This window comes from Rhinopithecus roxellana, chromosome 1, assembly GCF_007565055.1.
Source record: "Rhinopithecus roxellana isolate Shanxi Qingling chromosome 1, ASM756505v1, whole genome shotgun sequence".
NCBI classification, from domain to species: domain Eukaryota; kingdom Metazoa; phylum Chordata; class Mammalia; order Primates; family Cercopithecidae; genus Rhinopithecus; species Rhinopithecus roxellana.
Genome location: NC_044549.1, coordinates 197,052,902 through 197,075,366, shown reverse-complemented (window position 1 = coordinate 197,075,366; position 22,465 = coordinate 197,052,902). Strand labels below are relative to the sequence as shown.

The 22,465-nt window shown below is 40.5% G+C and overlaps 2 protein-coding genes across 3 annotated transcripts in view; both read left to right on the top strand.

Annotated features, from left to right (window-relative positions):
• The window catches only part of ANO10 (anoctamin 10), a 189,440-nt gene that overhangs the window by 108,829 nt on the left and 58,146 nt on the right, over window positions 1-22,465 (top strand). The gene's annotated exons all lie outside the window — the stretch shown is intronic.
• Window positions 18,190-19,237, top strand: LOC115899100 (60S ribosomal protein L18a-like). Its single transcript, XM_030935701.1, has 2 exons — window positions 18,190-18,483; window positions 18,942-19,237. Exons 1-2 carry the CDS (start codon window positions 18,190-18,192, stop codon window positions 18,975-18,977), a joined length of 330 nt encoding a protein of 109 aa, XP_030791561.1. The 3' UTR covers window positions 18,978-19,237.

Sequence of the window (22,465 nt, the reverse complement as noted above, 5' to 3'; positions counted from 1 at the left end):
CAACTCTTGGGTAGATAAAAAGATAATGATACCAAGCCTACTAACAAAAAGCACCTTTTTTTCTTATGAAACTGACATGACTTCTAGAATCTTCCAATAAGTAGGAATTAGAACTCATTCAGTTAATTCAGTAAAGATATATTAGCACCTACCTGATGCCAGACACTTTTCTTGGCAGTGAGGATACAGCAGTGAACAGAAGGAAGGAAAACCTCTGTACTCATGGAGTATATTTTAGGGGGGAAGATAGATGATAACGAGATGAAATGTATAGTATATTAATCAGTGATAACCAGTCAGGAGAAAAATAAGGTGAGGAAGGGAAATAGGAAGTACCATGGTGGGGGTGGTGGTACAGTTTTAAGGAAGTTGGTCTGAGAAAATGTCCTAGGGAGACTGATATCTGGGTTAAGACCTGGAGTGAGTGATGGGAAAGCAATGCAGATGCCTGGTGGAGGAAGAGCAGTGCAGGCAGAGGGCACAGCACCCTAAAGGCCCAGGGGTGGACCTGGGCTATTAAAGAACAGCAAAGAAACTCATGTGGCTGGATCACAGGGAGTGATGGGAATTCGAGTCCATAAATACGATGAAGAGGATCACACAGGGATTTTCAGGTCATTTGGCTTAACTCTGGGTGGCATGGAAGCTGCCGGAGGGCTCTGAGTGTAGGAGTGGATAGTCAGAGTCAGACTTATGTATTCATGGGGCCTCTGGATATTCTGCTGACTGGATATTCTGTTGCACAGGATATGAGCAAAGGCAGAGAGACCAGGTAGGAAGCCATGGCGGTGACTTAGGACAGAGACAATAGTGTCCTGGACCAGGGCAGGAAATGTGAAGGTAGCCAAAGTGGATGGGTTGTGGATAGATTTTCCAGGCAAAATGAAGGATTTGATAATATGTTGGAGGTGAGGGGTAACAAAAGGGAGACATCACAGATGACCCTCAGGTTTGGCCCGAGCAACTTCACAAATGGAATTGTCATTTCTGAGACAAGGACGACGTTATGAATGGTTTGTGTCAAGTAAGTCCTAGATAATACTGTAAGAGCATTATATCTTTATTTTAAAGGTGAGGATTAACACACATAGAGTAAAATGCATTATAGTGTACTCATTCCAAATTATAGCTTTGCAGGAACACTGTATCTTAAACATATTTTATTCATCATCGGAATTTGGGGGAAATATTTTTTCTTTCTTTAATAATTTACATCTTAAATCCTTTATCATTTTTAGCTGTTCTGAGAAAGAAGGCACATGTCTCTCTGCTACAGATTGAAACATAAAATAATTTCTTCCACAAGTATCTTTTAGCCCTATTATACATACTCAATATCCTGGCCCTATAGGGAGAATAAAGTATAATCTTTGCCCTCAGGGACCATATTATTTAGTTGAACATAAATAAATAATGTGAAAACTGCAGAATAATAACAAATTCAAACCCACTGGCTGACAGTTTTTCATTTCTTGACTTCGTGAATGTGTATGTCACCTCCTTCTCTGGAATATCTATCACAAAATGACAGTGTTTTGGTTCTGTGATCTGAAAGATGACTTACTGTGAAGAAAATGTGTTATATCATTCCTGATGAGTAAGAAAACCAACTGAGGTTTTGGAGCCTGCCTCACATAAAGGGCTTTGATGTGGTATAATTTTGGGTTTCACTGGTACCTGAGTAAATCCATGTAGATGATGACATCTCATGAAAAACACATGCTTCTTAGGCAATTTACTAGTGAAATAGTGTTGAGGGAATCCAGCCTATAGGCAGTCCTCATGCTCAGCAGAAAAATGTTCTGACAATTAAAACAATTTTAATTTGAATCTTATTTTCTCACAGAAAAAGTGATGTGACAGAAAATTTTGATTCTAACTGGGGATCTGATGCCCAACGTTTTATAGAAATTACCGTAAACATTGTATGTAATTACATTTATTTTCAAGTGTAAGTGACATGCTATTTAGTATAGAACTTAGATAGTATTTAAAAACTCAATGGCATTTTATTTATGCTAATCCTATCTCATACTATACCAGAGGCTGCTTTTGTTTTCATGCATTCTACTTAAATTTTATTAAAGCAAATCAGAGCAACTCTCATGGCACTTAACAGAATTCAGAAGAACTTTGTTCAGATTTTTACCATCTTCTTTGAAAGAAACTTTGGACTGGTTGATAAATTTTTTGAAATGGATTCAAGAATAATTTTCTTTCTGCTGGACACAGTGGCTCACACCTATAATCCCAGCGCTTTGGGAGGCCACGGTGAGAGAATCACGAGGTCAGGAGTTCAAGACCAGCCTGGCTAACATGGTGAAACCCTGTCTCTACCAAAAATACAAAAATTAGCCAGGCATGGTGGCATGCGTCTGTAATCCAGCTACTCAGGAGGCTGAGGAAGGAGAATCGCTTGAACCCAGGAGGCAGAGGTTGCAGTGAGCCGAGATCGTGCCATTGCACCTCAGCCTGGGTGACAGAGCAAGACTCCGTCTTAAAAAAAAAAAAGAATAATTTTCTTTCTGTCATTTCTCTGATATTTTGTTGAAAAGGCTTTTTCCTCTAAACTACATAAACTAATCTGATTTTTTATGAACAGTAACTCTCTTAGCAATGGCAGAAAACTGTGCCATCATAGACAGCTACAGTTGCAGTCAGCTAGGTACCAATTACATTGCCCATCTGTTTCATAATTGTTATTTACGTTTCTTAGCAGAGATATTTCATGCTTCTCCTTTGCCTTTGATTTACTTGCATTGGTTTTTTTCACCTGTAGATCACACTTTAGATCTCCAACACTTTATTTTTATCTATCTATCTATCTATCTATCTATCTATCTATCTATCTATCTATCTATCTTATTTTTTGAGGCGGAGTTTTACTCGTCACCCAGGTTGGAGTGCAGTGGCGCGATTTCAGTTCACTGCAACCTCTGCCTCCTGGGTTCAAGTGATTCTTTTGCCTCAGCATCCCGAGTAGCTGGGATTACAGGTGTCTGCCACCATGCCAGCTAATTTTTTGCATTTTTAGTAGAGACAGGGTTTCACCATGTTGACCAGGCTCGTCTCGGACTCCTGACCTCAGGTGATCCACCCCCTCGGCCTCCCAAAGCGCTGGGATTATAGGCGTGAGCCACCGCGCCCGGCCAATCCTCAACACTTTATTATAACAAGATTTTATTTAACAAAGTGTTATATAACAAGACTCAAACCTTCAGTGCAAATGGCAGCCTTCCTAAGATTTGCTATACTGTGAAAAAAAATCCTCTTTCAGCCTTAAAATCATAAAAATCACCTGATTAGAGTACTGTTTTTAATAGGATAAATGACTGTGAAGTGATGAGACCTCTCTTTGTATGACAGCACTGAGAAATTCAAACAAATCTTAACTGTCAGAGCAGCCAAGGCAACCTATAAACTTAGGCTGGGCTTGGCCTGAAACCTGTTTGAAACTCTTTTATTTGTTTTTTTCAGAGATGTCTTCATAGCCACATGAGAAAATTTGTTTTTTATGTTATGGTGATAGCTCACTCCCCCTTTGACTAATATTGTTCTCTTTGTCCTGTCTTCCTTGTCATATGGCTTAGCTCTGCCCCCTTCTCTTCATTCGTGGCTGCTTAAGCTTCTGATGGATCTTGAAGGAAGTAGATAAACTTGCCTTGTGGCTTTGGAGCCATCACATCACATTTGATCTATGGGCCTACTCCCCTCTCCTCATCTCCTGGGATAAATATTAGTAGTGATCTACTTGTAAGACTTAGATTTCCCAAGAAGAAAATAATTAGGTGATCTCTCTCCCCACCCCTCACCAAGAAATCAAAATAAATTAGAATCTTCCTTTCAGTATGAGAGTATTTAAAGGTGTTTTAAACCACTAGAGGGAGCCCATATTGTTCTGATTTCTGAATCCTATAATGTTTAACAGCTTGATTTTATTGCCTATATAAAAGGATCTCTCTAACCAATGCCTGGATCACTACATCCATAACTGTAGTGTTCTCCATTAGTTTGCATGTTCTCCTTTTTCCCAGTTTTTTTTTTTTGTGGTAAAATATACATAATACAAAATTTACTGTCTTGACCATTTTAAGTGTACAATTCAGTGGTATTAAATAAATTCATAATGTGCAATCACAGTCATCATCCACCTCTGTAATTCTTTTCATCTTGTAAAACAGAAACTCTATACCCATTAAACAATAACTCCCTATTATCCCCTCCACCTAGATCCTGGCAATAGCCCTTCTACTTTCTGTCTTTATGATTTTGATTATACTAGGTATCTGATACAAGTGGAGTCATACAGTACTTGTCTTTTTGTGGCTGGCCTATTTCCCTCAACATAATGTTGTCAGGGTTCATCCATGCTGTAGCATGTCAGAATTCCCTTAGTTTTTAAGGCTGAATAATATTCCTTTGCACATACGTACCTCATTTTGCTTATCCATTCATCTGTTGGTGAACACCGTGATGCATCTACTTTTTAGCTGTTGTCTTAGTTCATTTGTGTTGCTATAAAGGTATACCTGAGGCTGGGTAACTTGTTTTTAAAAGAGGTTTATTTGGCTCATGGTTCTGCAGGCTGTACAGGAAGTGTGGTACAAGCATCTCCATCTGGTGAGGGCCTCTGGCTGCTTCCACTTGTGGTGCCAGGTGAAGGGGAGCTGGTGTGTAGAGATCACATGGTGAGAGAGGAAGCAGGAGAAGCGGGGAGGTGCCAGGCTCTTTCTGACAGTCAGCTCTGGCAGGAGCAAATAGAGTGAGAACTCACTCATTACAGCACGGATGGCACCAAGCCATTCATGAGGAATATGTCTCCATGACACAAAAACTGCCCACTAGGCACCATCTCCAATATCAGGGATCAGATTTCAGCATGAGGTTTGGGGGAACAAAGATACAAACTATAGCAGCTATTGTGAATAATGTTTTATAAACGCAGGTATACATGTATCTCTTCAAGACCCTGATTTCAATTCTTTTGGATATATACCCAGAAGTGGAATTACTGGATCATATGGTAATTCTATTTTTAATTATTTGAGGAACTTCCATACTGTTTTCCATAGTGGCTGTACTATTTTACATTTCCACCAGCAATGCACAAGGATTCCAATTTCTCCGTATTCTCACCAACACTTGTTATTTTCTGGTTTTGTTTGTTTGTTTGTAGTAGCCATCCTAATGGGTGTGAGGTAAGGAGAAAAATGGAAAATCACCAAACGGAGACCATCGTTTATACTGGTGTTCTTGTACTCTGTGGCTCAGAATGGGATGTGGGTGAAGTAATTTGAGACAGATCATTTTGATAGCTCCTTGGCTGGGGTCTGTGTCTGTCTTCCTCCCCTTCTCCATAATACTCACTGTCATCTTCCACCACCTTTCTTTCCACCAATCCCTGGACAGATTTAGTTCCGTTCAGCAGAATATCAGTCATGTGTAGACATTATTATGCTGGGCTCTGTGGCAAAGTAGAAGGTGAATAATGAGCTGTCTTTCTTGTCAGGGTAACAATCTTCGTCTTCATTGCATCCAGGGAATGTGTTTTGGCCTCTTTCAACCTTCCCTTTGCTTTCCTCTGCCTCTCTGCTAAGAAGCTTTGACCTCGTGATTTCTCAGGTCCCCTTCAGTGTTTTAGATTCTCTAGATTTTTCATTTTTCGATCAGTGGCATTGTTTTTGTGTTTTATTGTCTTTTTAAAGTGTTGGGAATTTATAAGATTTTACACTTCCTGCTATAGTTTGGATGCTTGTCCCTCCAAACCTCATGTTGAAATCTGATCTGTAATGTTGGAGGTGGTGCCTAATGGGCAGTGTTTGGGTCATGCAGGCAGATCCCTCATGAATGGCTTGGTGCCATCCTTGTGCTAACAAATGAGTTCCCACTCTGTTGGTTCCTGCTGGAGCTGGTTGTTAAAGAGCCTGGCACCTCCCCTCCCTTTGCTTCCTCTCTTGCCATGTGACTGGCTTCCCTTCACCTTCCACCATGAGTGGAAGCAACCTGAGGCCCTCACCAGATGGAGATGCTGGTGCCATGCTTATTGTACACCCTGAAAAATCATGAGCCAAGTAAACCTCTTTTCTTTATAGATGACCCAGCCTCAGGTATTTCTTCATAGCTATACTAATGGACGATGACATCTTCTGTTTCAGAATACAACTAATTTTTTCACTGAGAGATTTGAGTTGATTCAACTCTGCATACAGTGCCCTCCCCGGCCCTCTTACATGCCTGTGTTATAAGATGCTCTGCCTTCTGTTTTTGCTGTTGTTATTATTTTTAACCACCATTCTAGGTTGAACTATAGGAAGTCATGTAGATGTCAAAGCTTATGGAGTCTTTCTAAACTTTCTAAGATTATGCCAACCCAATTCAGAGTACATACACTGATAAAGTAAGATATTTATTAGGATAATTTCTGTAATAGTTGTGTTTGTATACGAAAGTGTCATTCAGGGTTGAAAAGGCAAATCCTGATTTCAGTTAATTACATTCAAGAGTGGTTTTACTATTATTACCTGTAGAGTTATAGCTTAGGAAAGAAGCTTAAGAGATCATACCACCACATTTCACCGAGCCTAAGGTTAACTTTTCCCACATTTTAGTACCTCTGAAATTGAATATATTTTACAGTGGCTATCAGGTAGCTGCCATCGTCAACATGTGCACAGATTTGAATGTCAACACTGGAACATTCCTGGTACTGTGATTTGGCAACAGCAACTCCTCGTGGTTTCAGTCAGTATAGAAAATGAATTCTGGGTGGGGCTGTAAACCTTACATTGACTCCTTTTGATAAGATCAGAAAAAGCACCAGCATGGGAACTTGCAAATGGGTGCCAGCGGCTTGGAAGGAAATCCCAGATAGAGTGGTGAAGCACTGTTTTAAGGACTACTGCATCACTGACACTGCTGAGGCCACATAAGAGGATTCTGTATTGGAAAACTTGCGCATTGTCAACTCTGAGATAAAATTTGATTTAGAAGTCTTAGACTCTGAATGTTTAAAAAATCTAGTAGTACCTGGGGCTGGGCGCGGTGGCTCACGTCTGTAATCCCAGCACTTTGGGAGGCTGAGACGGGTGGATCACCTGCAGTCAGGAGTTTAAGAGCAGCCTGGCCAACATGGCAAAACCCTGTCTCTACTAAAAATACAAAAAAAAAAAAAAAAAAAAATAGCTGGGCATGGTGGTGCACGCCTGTAGTCCCAGCTACTTGGGAGGCTGAGATAGGGGAATCGCTTGAACCCAGGAGGCGGAGGTTGCAATGAGCCAAGGTCACGCCACTGCACTCTAGCATGGGTGATAGAGTAAGACTCTATCTTAAAAAAAAAAAAAAAAAAAAAAAAAAAAAAAATCTAGTGGTACATTAACCAGCATATTATGCTTACATTTTGTATGTAGCACAGGAGTGATGACAAAAAAAAAATCTAAAGAAGTTTTAAAAGAGTCCTTCAAATTAGAATTCTAGGTAATAAGAACACTTTGTGTAATTGTTTAATTGGCAGTATTTTTTTTTTCTTGGTGGTGAATGAGAGAATGGTATGTCTTATGGTGTCTTACAGTTTATGATATCCTAGATAGTTGAAAGAAGGTAATAGTGGGAAGTGTGGTTTGCCTGCATTTCTGACTGTCTTCTCTAGCACCCAGTTTTTGCACTGCTGCTGATCCTGGCTTCTGTGCCTTGCAAATGCCCTCTTCTCCTGCTCAGTACTCCTCCTGTCGGCCTACTTCCTCTACTTCCTTTGATGCCCAATCTGAGACAGACTTCCTCTGCCAAGCCCTCCCTAGTAAACATTTCCCCATCTAGAGCATTCAGTATACTTCTATGGAGGTATATCATTTGAACTGTACACTTGACTGTATATGGCTGTGGAAATGTTTTATATTTGTTTCATGACTGGGTTCTGCAACTGTAAAAGATTGTAAACTCTTTGTGATGGGGTCTCTGTACCCTATCACAAGTATCATTTGAGAAGTACTTGTGGAGTTTATTTTCACTCTGCATTTGCCTGTGCCATTGTTAGAAATTTGAAGACACATGTGAAAAACAAGGACAAACACTTTAACTGCCCCCTCTCTCTAGTGATTTCTCTACATGAGCTCTGCAACTCTGGTGGAGAAGGCTCAACGTAATCCCCTGGTTTTGGTGTGATTTTAGCTTCTTCCTCAGTATTCACCACCACCTCAGGTAATCAGGTCTGGGGACTTACCCCAGTGCCCACGCACCACAGCCTCAAGACTGTTGCATTGCAAAACCATTTGACAATGAATTGTGTATGTGTGTTTACCTTATATGCATATAGCAAGGATTAAATTATTTTGTAGCACTGAGTACAAGAAATGTTATATCTTATTTTTCTGAATTTTATTCTCCTCCTGCCCCATCTGCTGAAAAGGACAGTCCCATTCATGTTTTGACTGCTCTTTGCTTCTCTCTGGGGATGTGCACGAATAAGAAGGAGGATTATATTTTTTGAAAAACAAAGGACAGCATCAGTAAATCTCAGCTATAGTAAGCTGCATAGTCCAGACTACAAAGTAGAGGGAAGGGAATGGCTGGTTTCCTCCGTGCCAAGCTTTGCACTTGGGATCTTTTACGCAGGCTTTGAAAGCCACGGGAGGTGGTGTTTATTCCCCACTCTTCCCTCAACATGCCATCCCATCAGAGTTTCTGTTGCTTTCTAGGACATGCTGGGGGCAAATCTCTCCTACTGACACAGTTGGTAGGTAACACTGCCATCAGGGATTGTCCTCCCAGGTTAGGTCACATCTGCTCTACTGCACAGTTCTTCCCTCAATCAGCTGGATTTTGCAGAGGTGGAGGGCAGTTGGCTTGCCCGCTGGGTACCATCCATCTTCTGGAGAGGCATTAGAAGTATCCAAGGCCAGAACAGCCAGTGGCTTCCCAAGAAGTGGGCAGGAAAACTCCCACTGTCTCTTTGCTGTACCTGCCAACAGCCAGTCAGTGGCTAAACCAAGCATCAAGTCTTATCCTGCTGCACATAGACACTTTGCAGTGCAGAACAAGGTTTCAGTGTTTCATGCTTTTCTAAAAAATACATGAACAGAAAATTTGATGCTACTTACATCCTTTTAAAATAATTACCAGATTAATGCTTGATTCACAGCTGAGAATTTATTCTGATAGGGACACAGTATATGAGTCATTCCACATAAGAAGTACAGAGACGATGCAACAGAATTACAATTAAGCATCACTATTAGGATACATTCGTAATTTCCACTTTCAGATCTTTTAAGTCTATGTTTAGAGTAGCTCAATTTGTACTGGCTTTTCCTTTCATATATCACAGCAAAACAGTATCAAAAATATTGCATTTGAGGTGAATTAATAGAAATACAGAATATAAATATATTCATATAAATATGTAAATATATATCACAGAAATATACAAATCCCCCTCCATGCTGCTACCCTCCCCCATGAAAACCACAGGCATAGGAAGGTTCTGTAGGAGGGCAGAGGGCATCTGGGAGGTGGTAGGGGTGCCTGCTTTCCTTTACTCCAGGGACTTAGGCTCCGCAGGATGTCTGTCTTAGGAACAGCATCACAAAGATTCAGTAGGGTGGATTCTTTAACTAGCCTTAGATCCACCCTGCTGAGGGAACACAAGCCTGAAAGGGAGGCCCTTTCTCTTCTTTTCTGGGACTAGAGTTTTCTGCAATCAGGAAAAAACAGAGCAGAAGGAGTATGTGCTGTTTGCCAAAGGTTGAAACCCTGAAGACAGTTCTCCCAAAGAAAGAGGAGGTAAAAGAAGCATGTAAGGAGACAGGGTTATGTGACTAGGGGATACTTTTCTTTGTTTTGTGAACTATTAAGGTTTTCTATCTTTTCTCTTTAATATGAAAGCATTACTTGCTTATTGCAACCAGATAAAGACTATAGATATTTCCTTCTGTGTACACGCTGACTTTTGTGTGCTAGATAAGTTTGCATTTGCCTCCTGTGGGGTGAGGGAGTAGGAATTACTCACACATTTACCCTCCAGTAGGTTTATTGTCTGCACTTAATTCAAAATCACAAAAATTTTTGAAATGTGACAGAATAAGAAAAAGTGCTCACATATGTACTCTTCATCCCATCTACCAAAGAAAATTCTGCAATTGCTAGCCCAGTCCTATCTCCTACCTCCGTACTGCCAAGTAGGGTTGTTCTTTGTCTTTAAGGATGCAACATATGAAGATAGGAAATTCCATAGCTGGGGGAGGACATGGCCTAAATCACTGTACATCTGCAGGAACAGGAAGGAGCTTACATCACTGTACATCTCCAGAACAGGGAGGAGAAAGGGAGAAGAGAAGAAAAACCAGAGCAGGATTTGAATTTTGGTTTGGGCTTGGTTTAGTTGGTTGCTCTGGTTCAGGGGTGGAGGACAAAGAAGAAGCTTCATAGTGGTGAAGTGTGGAGAAAACTGGTGGGAACAAAGGGGGAGACGTGGTAAGTACCATGCAAAAAATGTGAATAAAGAATAGAATAACCAGCTTGGGCAACATGGCGAAACCCTGTCTCTGCCCCTGCTCCCCTCCGCGCCCCCCCAAAAAAATGTAAATCAGCAAGATATGGTGGCATGCCGCTGTAGTCCCAAGTAGTCAGGAGGCTGAGGTAGGAGGATTGCTTGAGCTTGGAAGATGGAGGTTGCAGTGAGCCGAGATCGTGCCACTGCGCTCAAGCCTGGGTGACAGAGCTCAAGCTGGCCTCAAAAAAAAGAATAGAATTGTTCTTAAATTAGGTTTTGGTTTCTGATCTGTGCTTCTGAAATTTGACACTCCTTAGGGATAGACCACTAGGGAACCATGTTTGTCATGGCTACAGTGGGGTTGCATATGTCAATATATACAGGTAAATAAATATATACCTTGCTCTTTGTAATGGCTACAGAATATTCCACAAGGTCCAGCTTTTCTCCTGTCAGTAGGCATTCTGATTGTTTTCCAATATTTTGAGTTACCGGCAATGTAACTTTTCTATACACATACCCTTTTTCAATAGAGTATATATTCCTAAAACCAGGATTGCTGGATCAGAGAGTAGGCACTATTTTTTATAGGTACAGTGAGATCATTTCCAAAAGTGTCCTGATAAGTTATTTATGACAGCCCAATTTTCATATACCTTACTGCCTACTTGCTCTTAAAAATAATTTTTCTCAAATTGGATAGGCAAAATGTTGTCTGAGGTGGCATTAGGTTCAATTTCCTGACCAGCAGTGAGAAAGAAAACTTTTTTATTATGTTGAATGGCCACTTGCCATGCCTTATCTGTGAAGTTGCCGACACATGACTTAAGCTCATTTTTCCTTTGAGTGTGGTTTATCTTCTTCTTGTGAATTTGCAGCAATTTTGTATTTTAAGTATATTAACTCTTTGGTCACATGTTACAAATATTTTCTCCTATTGTTTAGTATTTTCATTTTGTCTCTGGCATATATTACATACATACTTTTTTCCATTTTTATATAACTCAAGTGTGTATTTTTCTTTGTTTCTCCTGGTTTCTTGTTATGCTTAAGACTTCCAAATAATCCTCAGAATTTCTTGGAGGAGTTTTGAATTTTGTTTGCTATGTGTCTTATTTACATTTAGATATTGCATCAATTTCAAAATTACTCTTTTTCATTATTTTTGTTTTGAAGTAGGAGTCCAACTTCGTATTTTCCAAAGGAATAGTCATTTATATAATTTATTAAACTATCTTTTCCAGTAACCTAAAGTACACTTTTATCACATGTATTTTGAGATTATTTTCTGTTTCACTGACCTTTTTGTCTGTTTTTGAGCCAATTCATATTGTTTTGATTATAGTTGTTATAGTAAGTTTTAGTATTTGATAGGGCGAAATTGTTCCTAAAAATTTTCCTACTACAATTTTTCCCTAGAAATTTGTTGGTAATTCTTTTACATTTACTTTTCTATGTAAACTTTAAACTTATTTAGTTCAGCTTCAACAAAATTCATTAGGCTCTGACTGAAATTCTGTTAAATTTGTATGTGAATTTTGGAAGGAGTAACACTTTTGTGATGAGTTTATCCTCCTAAAAATGTATTCACTGTCTCTGTCAATCGTTTATTATGTATACTTCAATAAAATTTTATAGTTCTTTCATATAAGCTCTGTGCTCTCCTTGTTTTTCATTGGTAATTCATTGCATTTATTTCTCTTGTAAATAGTATTTTTCTAATCAATCTTCATTTTTAACTAGTTATTACTACTATAAAGAAGAACTTTTGAAAAATATATCCCATAACTACTAAGCCCTCTTATTAGTTATAATTGGTTGTTAGTTTTTCTTGGGTTCCTACTCATAGCTGCAAATAAGGATCATGTTTTCTTTTTTCTGCTAATACTCATACTATTTATTCATTCTATTTTTTATTTTTTGAGATGGAGTTTCGCTTTTGTTGCCTAGGCTGGAGTGTGATGGCATGATCTCAGCTCACTGCAACCTCCGCCTCCTGGGTTCAAGCAATCTGCTGCCTCAGCCACCTGAGTAGCTGGGATTACAGGTGCCTGCCACCATGCCCAGCTAATGTTGTATTTGTAGTAGAGACAGTGTTTCACCATGTTGGGCAGGCTGGTCTTGAACCCCTGATTTCAGGTGATCCGCCCGCCTCAACCTCCCAAAGTGCTGAGATTACAGGCATGAGCCACCATGTCTGGCCACTTACACTATTTACTTTATGTCTTCTCTTATGGCATTAGCTAGGGCTCAAAACAATATTGCAAACATCTCTGTCTTAGTCTTGACTTGAATAGTAATGGCCTTATTATTTCACCCTTTAATAAAGTGTTTGCAGGCAAGGAGTGGTGGCTTGTGTCTGAAATACCAGCACTTTGGGAAGTAGAAGTGGGAGGATTGCTTAAAGCCAGGAGTTCAAGACTAGCCTGGACAACAAAGCAAGACCCTGTCTCTGTGAAAAATTTAAAAATTAGCCTAGTATGGTCGTATGTGCCTGTAGTACTAGCTACTCAGGAGGCTGAGGCAGGAGGATCACTTGAATCCAGGAGTTTGAGATTACAGTGAGCTGTGATCATGCTACTACACTCCAGCCTGGGCAACGGAATGAGACTTGTCTCTTAATAATAATAATGAGTTGTTTGCTGTAGGTTTGTAGTAAGTGATTTTTATTTAAGTATATTTTTCTAAAACTTCTATTTTAGGTCGTTTGCTGTTTATTTATTTTAATTGGGAGTAACTATTGAATTGTATAGCAAGTGCTTTTTTAACCTTTATTATTATTTTTTTAACCTTAAATTATTTTTTATTGTGTTTCTTACCTCATGCAAGAGCTAACGGTCCTTTTTTGTGGAAATGCGGAAGCCTGTTTAGTTGCTATTATTTTAAATAATTTCAATAAATAAATGGCATATTAAATAAATTGTCTGATGTCCTAAAGGATAGGCGTTATCAACTATTTGAAGCATGAATTTATTTATTTATTTATTTTTTAAATTATACTTTAAGTTCTGGGTTACATGTGCAGAACGTGCAGTTTTGTTACATAGGTATACACATGCCATGGTGGTTTGCTGCACCCATCAACTCATCACCTACATTTGGTATTTCTCCTAATGTTATCCCTCCCCTAGCCCCCCATGCCTCACACGCTCTAGTGTGTGATGTCCCCCTCCCTGTGTCCATGTGTTCTCATTGTTCAACTCTGACTTATCAGTGAGAACATGTGGTGTTTGGTTTTCTGATCTTGTGATAGTTTGCTGAGAATGATGGTTTCCATTCCCTGCAAAGGACATGAACTCTTCCTTTTTTATGGCTGCGTAGTATTCCTTGGTGTATATGTGCCACATTTTCTTCATCCATTCTATCGTTGATGGACATTTGAGTTGGTTCCAAGTCTTTGCGGTTGTTATTGGTGCCACAGTAAACATACATATGCACATGTCTTTATAGTAGAATGATTTATAATCTTTTGGGTATATACCCAGTAATGGGATTTCTGGGTCAAGTGGCATTTCTAGTTCTAGATCCTTGAGGAATCGCCACACTGTCTTCCATAGTGATTGAACTAATTTACACTCCCACCAACAGTGTAAAAGTGTTCCCATTTTTCCACAACCTCTCCAGCATCTCTTGTTTCCTGACTTTTTAATGATCGTCATTCTAACTGGCATGAGATAGTAGCTCATTATGGTTTTCATTTGCATTTCTCTAATGACCCGTGATGATGAGCATTTTTTCTTATGTCTGTTGGCTGCATAAATGTCTTCTTTCGAGAAGTGTCTGTTCATATCCTTTGCCCATTTTTTGATGGGGTTGTTTGGTTTGTTCTTGTAAATTTGTTTAAGTTCTTTATAGATTCTAGATATTAGCCCTTTGTCAGATTGGAAGATTGCAAAAATTTTCTCCCATTCTGTAGGTTGCCTGTTCACTCTGGTGGTAGTTTCTTTTGCTGTGCAGAAGCTCTTTAGTTTAATTAGATCCCATTTGTCAATTTTGGCTTTTGTTGCCATTGCTTTTGGTGTTTTACACATGAAGTCTTTGCCCATGCCGATGTCCTGAATGGTACTGGCCAGGTTTCCTTCTAGGATTTTTATGGTCCTAGGTCTTAAGTTTAAGTCTTTGATCCATCTTGAGTTGATTTTTGCATAATGTGTAAGGAAGGGGCCCAGTTGCAGTTTTCTGCGTATGGCTAGCAGTTTTCTCAACACCATTTATTAAATAGGGAATCTTTTCCCCATTGCTTGTGTGTGTCAGGTTTGTCAAAGATCAGATGGTGGTAGATGTGTGGTGTTATTTCGGAGGCCTCTGGTTTTTTCTGAGGCGTTCTGGTTTTTGGAATTTTCAGCCTTTCTGCTGTGATTTCTCCCCATATTTGTGGTTTTATCTACCTTTGGTCTTTGATGCTGGTGAGCTCAGTTGGAAATGCAGAAATCACCCGTCTTCTGCTTTGATCTTGCTGGGAGCTGTAGACCGGAGCTGTTCCTATTCGGCCACCTTCCAACCTTTATGTTTTATTGTATGGTTATCTTTTCACTTAAAAACATAATAAATTATGTTGGTAGTTTTGCTAATGTTAAGCCATCTCTGCATTCCTGGAATAAACCATGTTATATTATTATATTATTATAATATTATTATAATTATAATAATTATAATAATTAAATAATTAAATATAATAATTATATTATAAATAATTATAAATAATTAAATATAATAATTAAATAATTAAAATAATTATAATTATAATAATATATAATATTATATTATTATAATATTATTATTATAATATTATATTATATTCCTTATATTATTATATTATATTCCTAATATAATATTATATTATTATATTATATTATATTATATTTTTCTGTTAATTTGTTACTGGTGGTGAATCCATGTAGGTTTGCAGCAACTTCAGTTCTGGCCTCCTCAGAAGGATTTGACCAAGGTGTAAGGCAGAAGGAGAGACTGAGGCAAGTTTTAGAACAGGACTGAAAGTTTATTTAAAAGCTTTAGAGCGTGAATGAGAGGAAGTAAAGTCCACTTGGAAGAGGGCCAAGCAGGTGACTTGTGAGATGAAGTGTGCAGTTTGACCTTTGACTTAGGGTTGTTTGTTGTTTTTCTTGGAGATAGAGTCTTACTGTATCACCCATGTTGGAGTGCAATGGCGCAATCTCGGCTCATTGAAGCCTCCGCCTCCCTGGTTCAAGTGATTCTCATGCCGCAGGCTCCTGAGAAGCTGGGATTACAGGCACCTGCCACTATGCCTGGCTAATTTTTGCATTTTTAGTAGAGATGGGGTTTTGTCATGTTGGCCAGGCTGGTCTCGAACTTCTGACTTCAAGTCATCTCCCCGCCTCAGCCTCCCAAACTGCTGGGTGTACAGGCAAGAGCCACCGTGCATGGCCTGACTTAGGGTTTTGTATGTTGACATACTTCCAGGGTCTTGGATTCCTTCTGATTCTTCCCTTGAGGTGGGATGTCCACATGCACAGTAGCCTACTAGTGCTTGGGAGATGAGCATGCACAGTGTGTTTACTGGAGTTGTACACATGCTCACTTGAGGTCCTTACCAGTCAGATGTCCCTGGAAGGTCCTATACCATTTAAACCCCGCCCCCCTGCCATTCTGCCTCTTAATATGCATGCCTGAGCCCACTTGTCCAACTCCTGAGATCTTATCGGGAAACTGCTGCTCACCAGTTTCAGGTGTTCTCTATGTATTAGGAGACTGCCTTTCTCTGGCACCGGCTGTGATCAATTATTATTTTAGAAAGAGAGTCAGCAACCGCCTGACCATCACCTGATGGTCATCTCACATTCCAGGTGTGTGTGTGTGTGTATGCGTGCTGGGAGCACCTTCCTGTCCTGCTTATGCCTGACTAGCTACCTACTGTAACAAATTCACTTCTGGGTTCTGTTTGCCAGTACTTGATTTAGAATCTTTGCATCAATATTTATAAGTGAAATTGGTTTCTGTTTTTCTTTATCATACTTTGGTATTAAGTGTGTTCTAGCTTCTTAGAATGAATTAGGGGGAGCCTTCCATCGTTTTCTAGGGTCTGGACCAGTTCGAGTACATATTAAATATCTGTTCTGTGATGATGCGTACTGCCCAATATTAATAAAGGTGTGGAGTATTACTGAGTTTTTAATCTTCACTATTATGATCTTAAAATATGACCTTGTTTTAAAAGGAGTCCTCTAAAATACTTTTCTTCTCCCCCTTCCAAGTTGCCAGGTTTTTGGTTATCTCATTGTTTTGCTTTTTATTTCACTTAGTGTTTAGATAAAAAGTTTTTAAATTTCACATTTTTAGGCTGGAAACTTATTGCAACAGGAGGGAATATTTAGAGAGGAGAGGAACACACACATCATGCAAGACTTTTGTTGTGGCGTAGTTGGAGATCTGAGAAGGGGAAGGAAACTGGATTTATCAGAAAGAGAGAGGCCAGGGCTAGATGTCAAAGCCTGACTGCAGCCCTGATTCCTGTAAGCTGAGTGACTTTACGCAAGGCTTCTCTGACTTCAGGCTGTTTTTCCGTCATCCATGTATCACGTTGAGAACAGCCTAATGGAATTGCTGTGAGGATCAGAAGAAATAATATTCAAGGACTTCTGAACCCTTAAGGCATTATTTGGTGCAAAGGGTACTGTTACAGGCTTATTCTTTTCAAGTGATTCTTTATAACAGAATACTTCTTCAGTGAAAGGAGATTTTAATTTGTAAATGTTTAGGTAGTTGTTGATTTTTGTAAGATAGTCGTTTTGGTTTTATTTTTACATCAGGGCCTCTAATGGTCATGAGATTAAAAACAGGTTTTAAATTTCACCCCTGTTTTTTTTCACCAGGGAAAGAGACTGTTGTGTAGCAAACGAGTCTTCTAGCTCAAAGAAAAGAGAAATATATGTTTTTTTCTGGCGTGCAATTTCAATATCAGTTAATTGAACTACATGTTCTGAGCACCTGAAATGAAAAATAATACGAGTTCATTCTGTCAAACTGTGTAATCTCCTAGTCTTATAGTGAAAACTTGCTGCATCCTCTTGTGCCCCTTGTGTCTTCCTTCACTGTTCACTCTAAGGGCCAAAGGAGAGTTTTCCCCTTGGCCCTGTAAAGGTTCACTGAAAAATCAACTTACAAAAAGCAGATGAATAGGGGAAAAGGCAGATTTATTTAACATGCATACATGGGAGCTCTCAGAATGAAGATCCAACCCCTCAATAAGGTACAGAAGCTTATATACCACCTTGAGGTTATAAAAAGAACGCAGGCTCAGAGTGTGGCCCAAAACAGGTTTTAATGGCATGACAGGTTATAGGGGAGAGAAAAAAGGAGGCTTGGCTAGCAAAAGTGGCCTTGTTATGTGGATGAAGCCTTATAGCTAGAACCCCTAGAGAGAATGGATAGTAAACATGTCTTTTCAGACTTGTAAAGATGTCAGACTCAATCTCTCCCAGATCTGTGAAAGGCCTAGAAAGGGAAGGCCTGGCTGCATTAATATAGATTCTCTACAGATGCAAATTACCCCGACAAGAGACAGCTTTACAAGGCCACTTCTGTCTGCTGGCCCTGTGGCAGCCATTTCAAAATGTGTCAAAGAAATATACTTTGGGGTAAAATATTTTTATTTTCTTCAAGTGCAATTACCCATAAAGACATAAACTGTACCTTTTGCCGGTGGCAGCGAGCACGGAGAGGATGCCATGAAGGCCTTGGGCACACTACGAGAGTGCAAGGTGGTGGGTGGCTGCCCGCCCACCCCCAAATGCCACACACCGCCCCTCTACCGCATGCGAATCTTTGCGCCTAATGATGTCATCGCCAAGACCTGCTTCTGGTACTTCCTATCTCAGTTAAAGAAGATGAAGAAGTCTTCAGGGGAGATTGTCTACTGTGGGCAGGTGTTTGAGAAGTCCCCGTTGTGGGTGAAGAACTTCGGCATCTGGCTGTGCTATGTCTCCCATAGCGGCACCCACAACATGTACCGGGTGTTTCACGTGTCCGTGTGAAGAGATCACCAAACAAGTTTTGTGTGAGCAGCATGGCTGTTTATTTCACCTCGGTGCAGGCGGGCTGAGTCCGAAAAAGGAGTCAGCAAAGGGTGGTGGGATTATCATTGGTTCTTATAGGATAGGCGGTGAAGTTAAGAGCAATGTTTTGGGGGCAGGGGGTGAAGCTCACCAAGTACTTTCTCAAGGGTGGGGAGAATTACAAAGAAACTTCTTAAGGGTGGGGGAGATTAAAAAGAACCTTCTTAAGGGTGGGGGAAATTACAAAGTACATCGATCTGTTAGAGTAGGGCAGAAACAAATCACAACAGTGGACTGTCATCAGTTAAGCTGTTTTCACTTCTGTGGATCTTCAGTTGCTTCAGACCATCTGGATGTACATGTGCAGGTCACAGGGAATTTGATGGCTTAGCTCGGGCTCAGAGGCCCGACACCGGGAATACCAGGACCCGACCACCGCGGGCGCTGTCATCCAGTACTAGAGAGACAGGCGCCCGGCACCGCGCCCGGGCCCACTCCATCCAGATCATGAAGGTGGAGGAGATCGCAGCCAGTAAGTGCCACCGGCCGGCCATCAAGCCACAATTCCAAGATAAAGTTCCTGCTACCTGACCCTGTCCTGCGCCGTCAGCACTAGCCACGCTTCACCACCAGGAGGCCCAACATTTTAGGTTCAGGGCCTTCGCCCGGGTGTGCCCCAGATAAACTCAGGAACGCCCCGGTGCAAAAAAAGAAAGAAATAAAAAAGACATAAACTGTAAATACTTAGACAATTGGTCGTGCGTGTTGACGGAGAACACGGCCTCCACCTCCATGATGTAAACCAAAAATAAAATCTTAAGTCCCCCAGCCAACTGAATGGACCCTATCTTGGCCAGGAAGGCCTCAGAGAAAACTGAAAAACTATGTTTTTGGCCATGATGGGAAGGGAGGTTAGACATACCTCGTTATACCCTTTCCCTTTCGGAGTTGGGCACAACTGACTAGCATTAACATTGAAATAGAGATTATTAGACTGATAAAACAGACACTTTGTTGCCACAAAGAGTGGCACATAAGATAGCAAATTCCAACCTGTTTCTGGTATAGCATCACATGACACCCGACTCTGAAGGAAATAAAAATATTTTACCCCCAAAATATATTTATTTGATATATTTTGAAATGGCCCTGCAAAACTGTTTCCTGTGGGGGGAATTTGCATCTGTAGAAATATCTCCATTAATGCGGCCAGGCCTTCCCCTTCTAGGTCTTTCTGGGATCTAGGAGAGATTAAATGAATTTGTTACCTTTAAGATCTGAAAAGAGACATTTACCTTCTATGATCTCTGAAAGCTGCTACCTGGAGGCTTCATCTGCATAACAAGAACCTTGGTCTGGCTGGGCCTGTAGCTCACACCTGTAATCCCACACTTTGGGAGGCTGAGGTGGGCAGATCACTTGAGCCCAGGAGATTGATACCAGTCTGGGCAACATGGTTAAACCCCATCTTTACAAACAAACAAAAAACCCAGTCACGGTGGTGTGTGCCTGCAGCCCTAGCTTACTCGAGAGGCTGAGGTGGGAGGATCATTGAGTCTGGGAGGTTGAGGCTGCAGCGAGTTGTGATTGCACCACTGCACTCCAGCCTGGGCAATTGAATGAGACCCTGTATCAAATAGTAATAGCAAAGAACCTTGGTGTCCACAGCCCCCTTTAACTTAACTCAGGCATTTCTTTTGTCTTTAAACAAAGCTTAATTATTTCAATCAATTGCTAATCAGAAAATATTGGAATCCACCTGTGACCTGTCAGCCCGTGCTTCAAGGTATCCTACCTCTTTAGGTTGAACCAATGTATACCTTCCATGGATTGATTTATGTTTTTGCCTGTAACTTCTGTCTCCCTAAAATGTATAAAACCAAACTGTAACCTAACCACCTCAGGCACACTGTTTCAGGACATCTTGAAACTGAACACTGGGCCATGGTCACTCATATTGGCTCAGTATAAACATCTTGAGATATTTTACAGAGTTTTGTTTTTCTGTTAACACTTATCAATCACGTGGATAGTATTGGCTTATGAATCTTTGAGCAATGTGAGAGGCAATTGATTTTAGTTTTTTGTGTCTATTGCATGGTTAGGAACCAGACCGAGTGTATGTGTTACCCCAGAGGCATCAACATGAACTGTTACTTTTGAATCTATTTCTAGCAGCTTGGCTCTTCTGATGAGATACCATTTTACAATGCAAATGGAAATAACAAAAAACACACCACCTGAAGACAAAAATTGTAAAGTCATCAAAACTCTATAAAAATGTCCCATTACTAAACTTATGAGTAAAAGGTTTAAGGTCTGGAAGCAGATTTTTTTTACTCTTGCCACAGTTACCCAGGAAGTCATTATTTCCACAGGAAATAAACAAAGAGACATTTTCTTAAAAACAAATGATCATCTTGTTGAATTCCTGCTTTGTGGCATTTGATGCTGATCATCCTTCCATGTCCCAGAGCACAGGAAGCTTACAGCATAAAATCATTAGTTAGAGAAGACATAATTAATTCTTAAACATGACCAAAAATTGAATCTTTTAAGAGACAAATTTAATAAACATTCTCTTTCTTTACCATCCATGGCCTATTTCATGGATTGCCTACCTATTACCAGTTTCTCCTGGAGAATGACCCTCCTCCCTCAGCTGACTGCAAGGGTACAGCTTTGCTCCTGGTGCGGACTGTGTCCCCATCCCTGCCCTGTTCCCTGCCCAGTGGTGAGCACATGAGCACCCAGCCTAGGCTCCACCCTGCAGCCCATCCTTGCAAGGTTTGAAATTGCCACAAAGAGTAGTCTGTCTTGGTTTGGCTACTCTCCCAGATTGGAGGGATGTGAGATTAGGAGCTATTGCCTAAGGCCTTTTTGATCACACAGTCTGGGACTCAGAGAGAGCCCCTTAGAAGCTAGAGAGAAGTAGAAGTAGAAACTCAGCAGAGAAGAGGCTTCAGGGTCATGCCTGGCCATCTTTGACTATTGAAAAGTTAGTGTGTTTGCCTGGGTATGGTGTTTTGGGGGCCATAACTGTGTTGGGAGCAGTTCCTAGGGGCAGAGTTTGTTCACAGTTCACATAGCCGGTCTCACACTGGGGAGCAGGTGGCATATCAGATGATTGTTCAGGGGCTTCCAATCCTGAGATCCCATGGTTCTCTAAAGGCATGCCAATGAAAAGAGTCAACCTCTATGAAATATTTGAAGAGACTTATTCTGAGCCAAATATGAGTGACCAATGGCTTGTGACACAGCCTCAGGAGATCCTGAGAACATGTGCCAAGGTGATTGGGCTACAACTTGGTTTTATACATTATAGGGAGACATAAGATATCAATTGGCCGGGCGCGGGGGCTCACACCTGTAATCCCAGCACTTTGGGGGCCCGAGGTGGGCAGATCATGAGGTCAGGAGATCAAGACCATCCTGGCTAACACAGTGAAACCCTGTCTCTACTAAAAATACAAACCATTAGCCAGGGGTGGTGGCACACACCTGTCCCAGCTACTCGGGAGGCTGAGGCAGGAGAATTGCTTAAACCCAGGAGGCAAAGGTTGCAGTGAGCCAAGATCATGCCATTGCACTCCAGCCTGGGCGACAAGAGCAAGACTCCAAAAAAAAAAAAAAAGATCAATCAATCAATCAATACATACAAGATGTACACTGGTTTGGTCCAAAAGGTTCACCGAGGTTCAGGCACTGTGGACTGTCATTTTAGTGTGATTTGGAAAGCCTCTGGCTTCCAGGTTATAGGTAGATTAAAAGATTTTCTGATTGGCAATTGGTTGAAAGAGTTATTATCTAAAAACATGAAAATCAACAGAAGGGAATGTCTGGGTTAAGATAAGTGATGGTTGAGACCAAGGTTTTATCATGCAGATGAAGCCTCCAGATAGTGGGCTTCAGAAATAATAGATTGTAAATGTTTCCTATCATTTCTGTC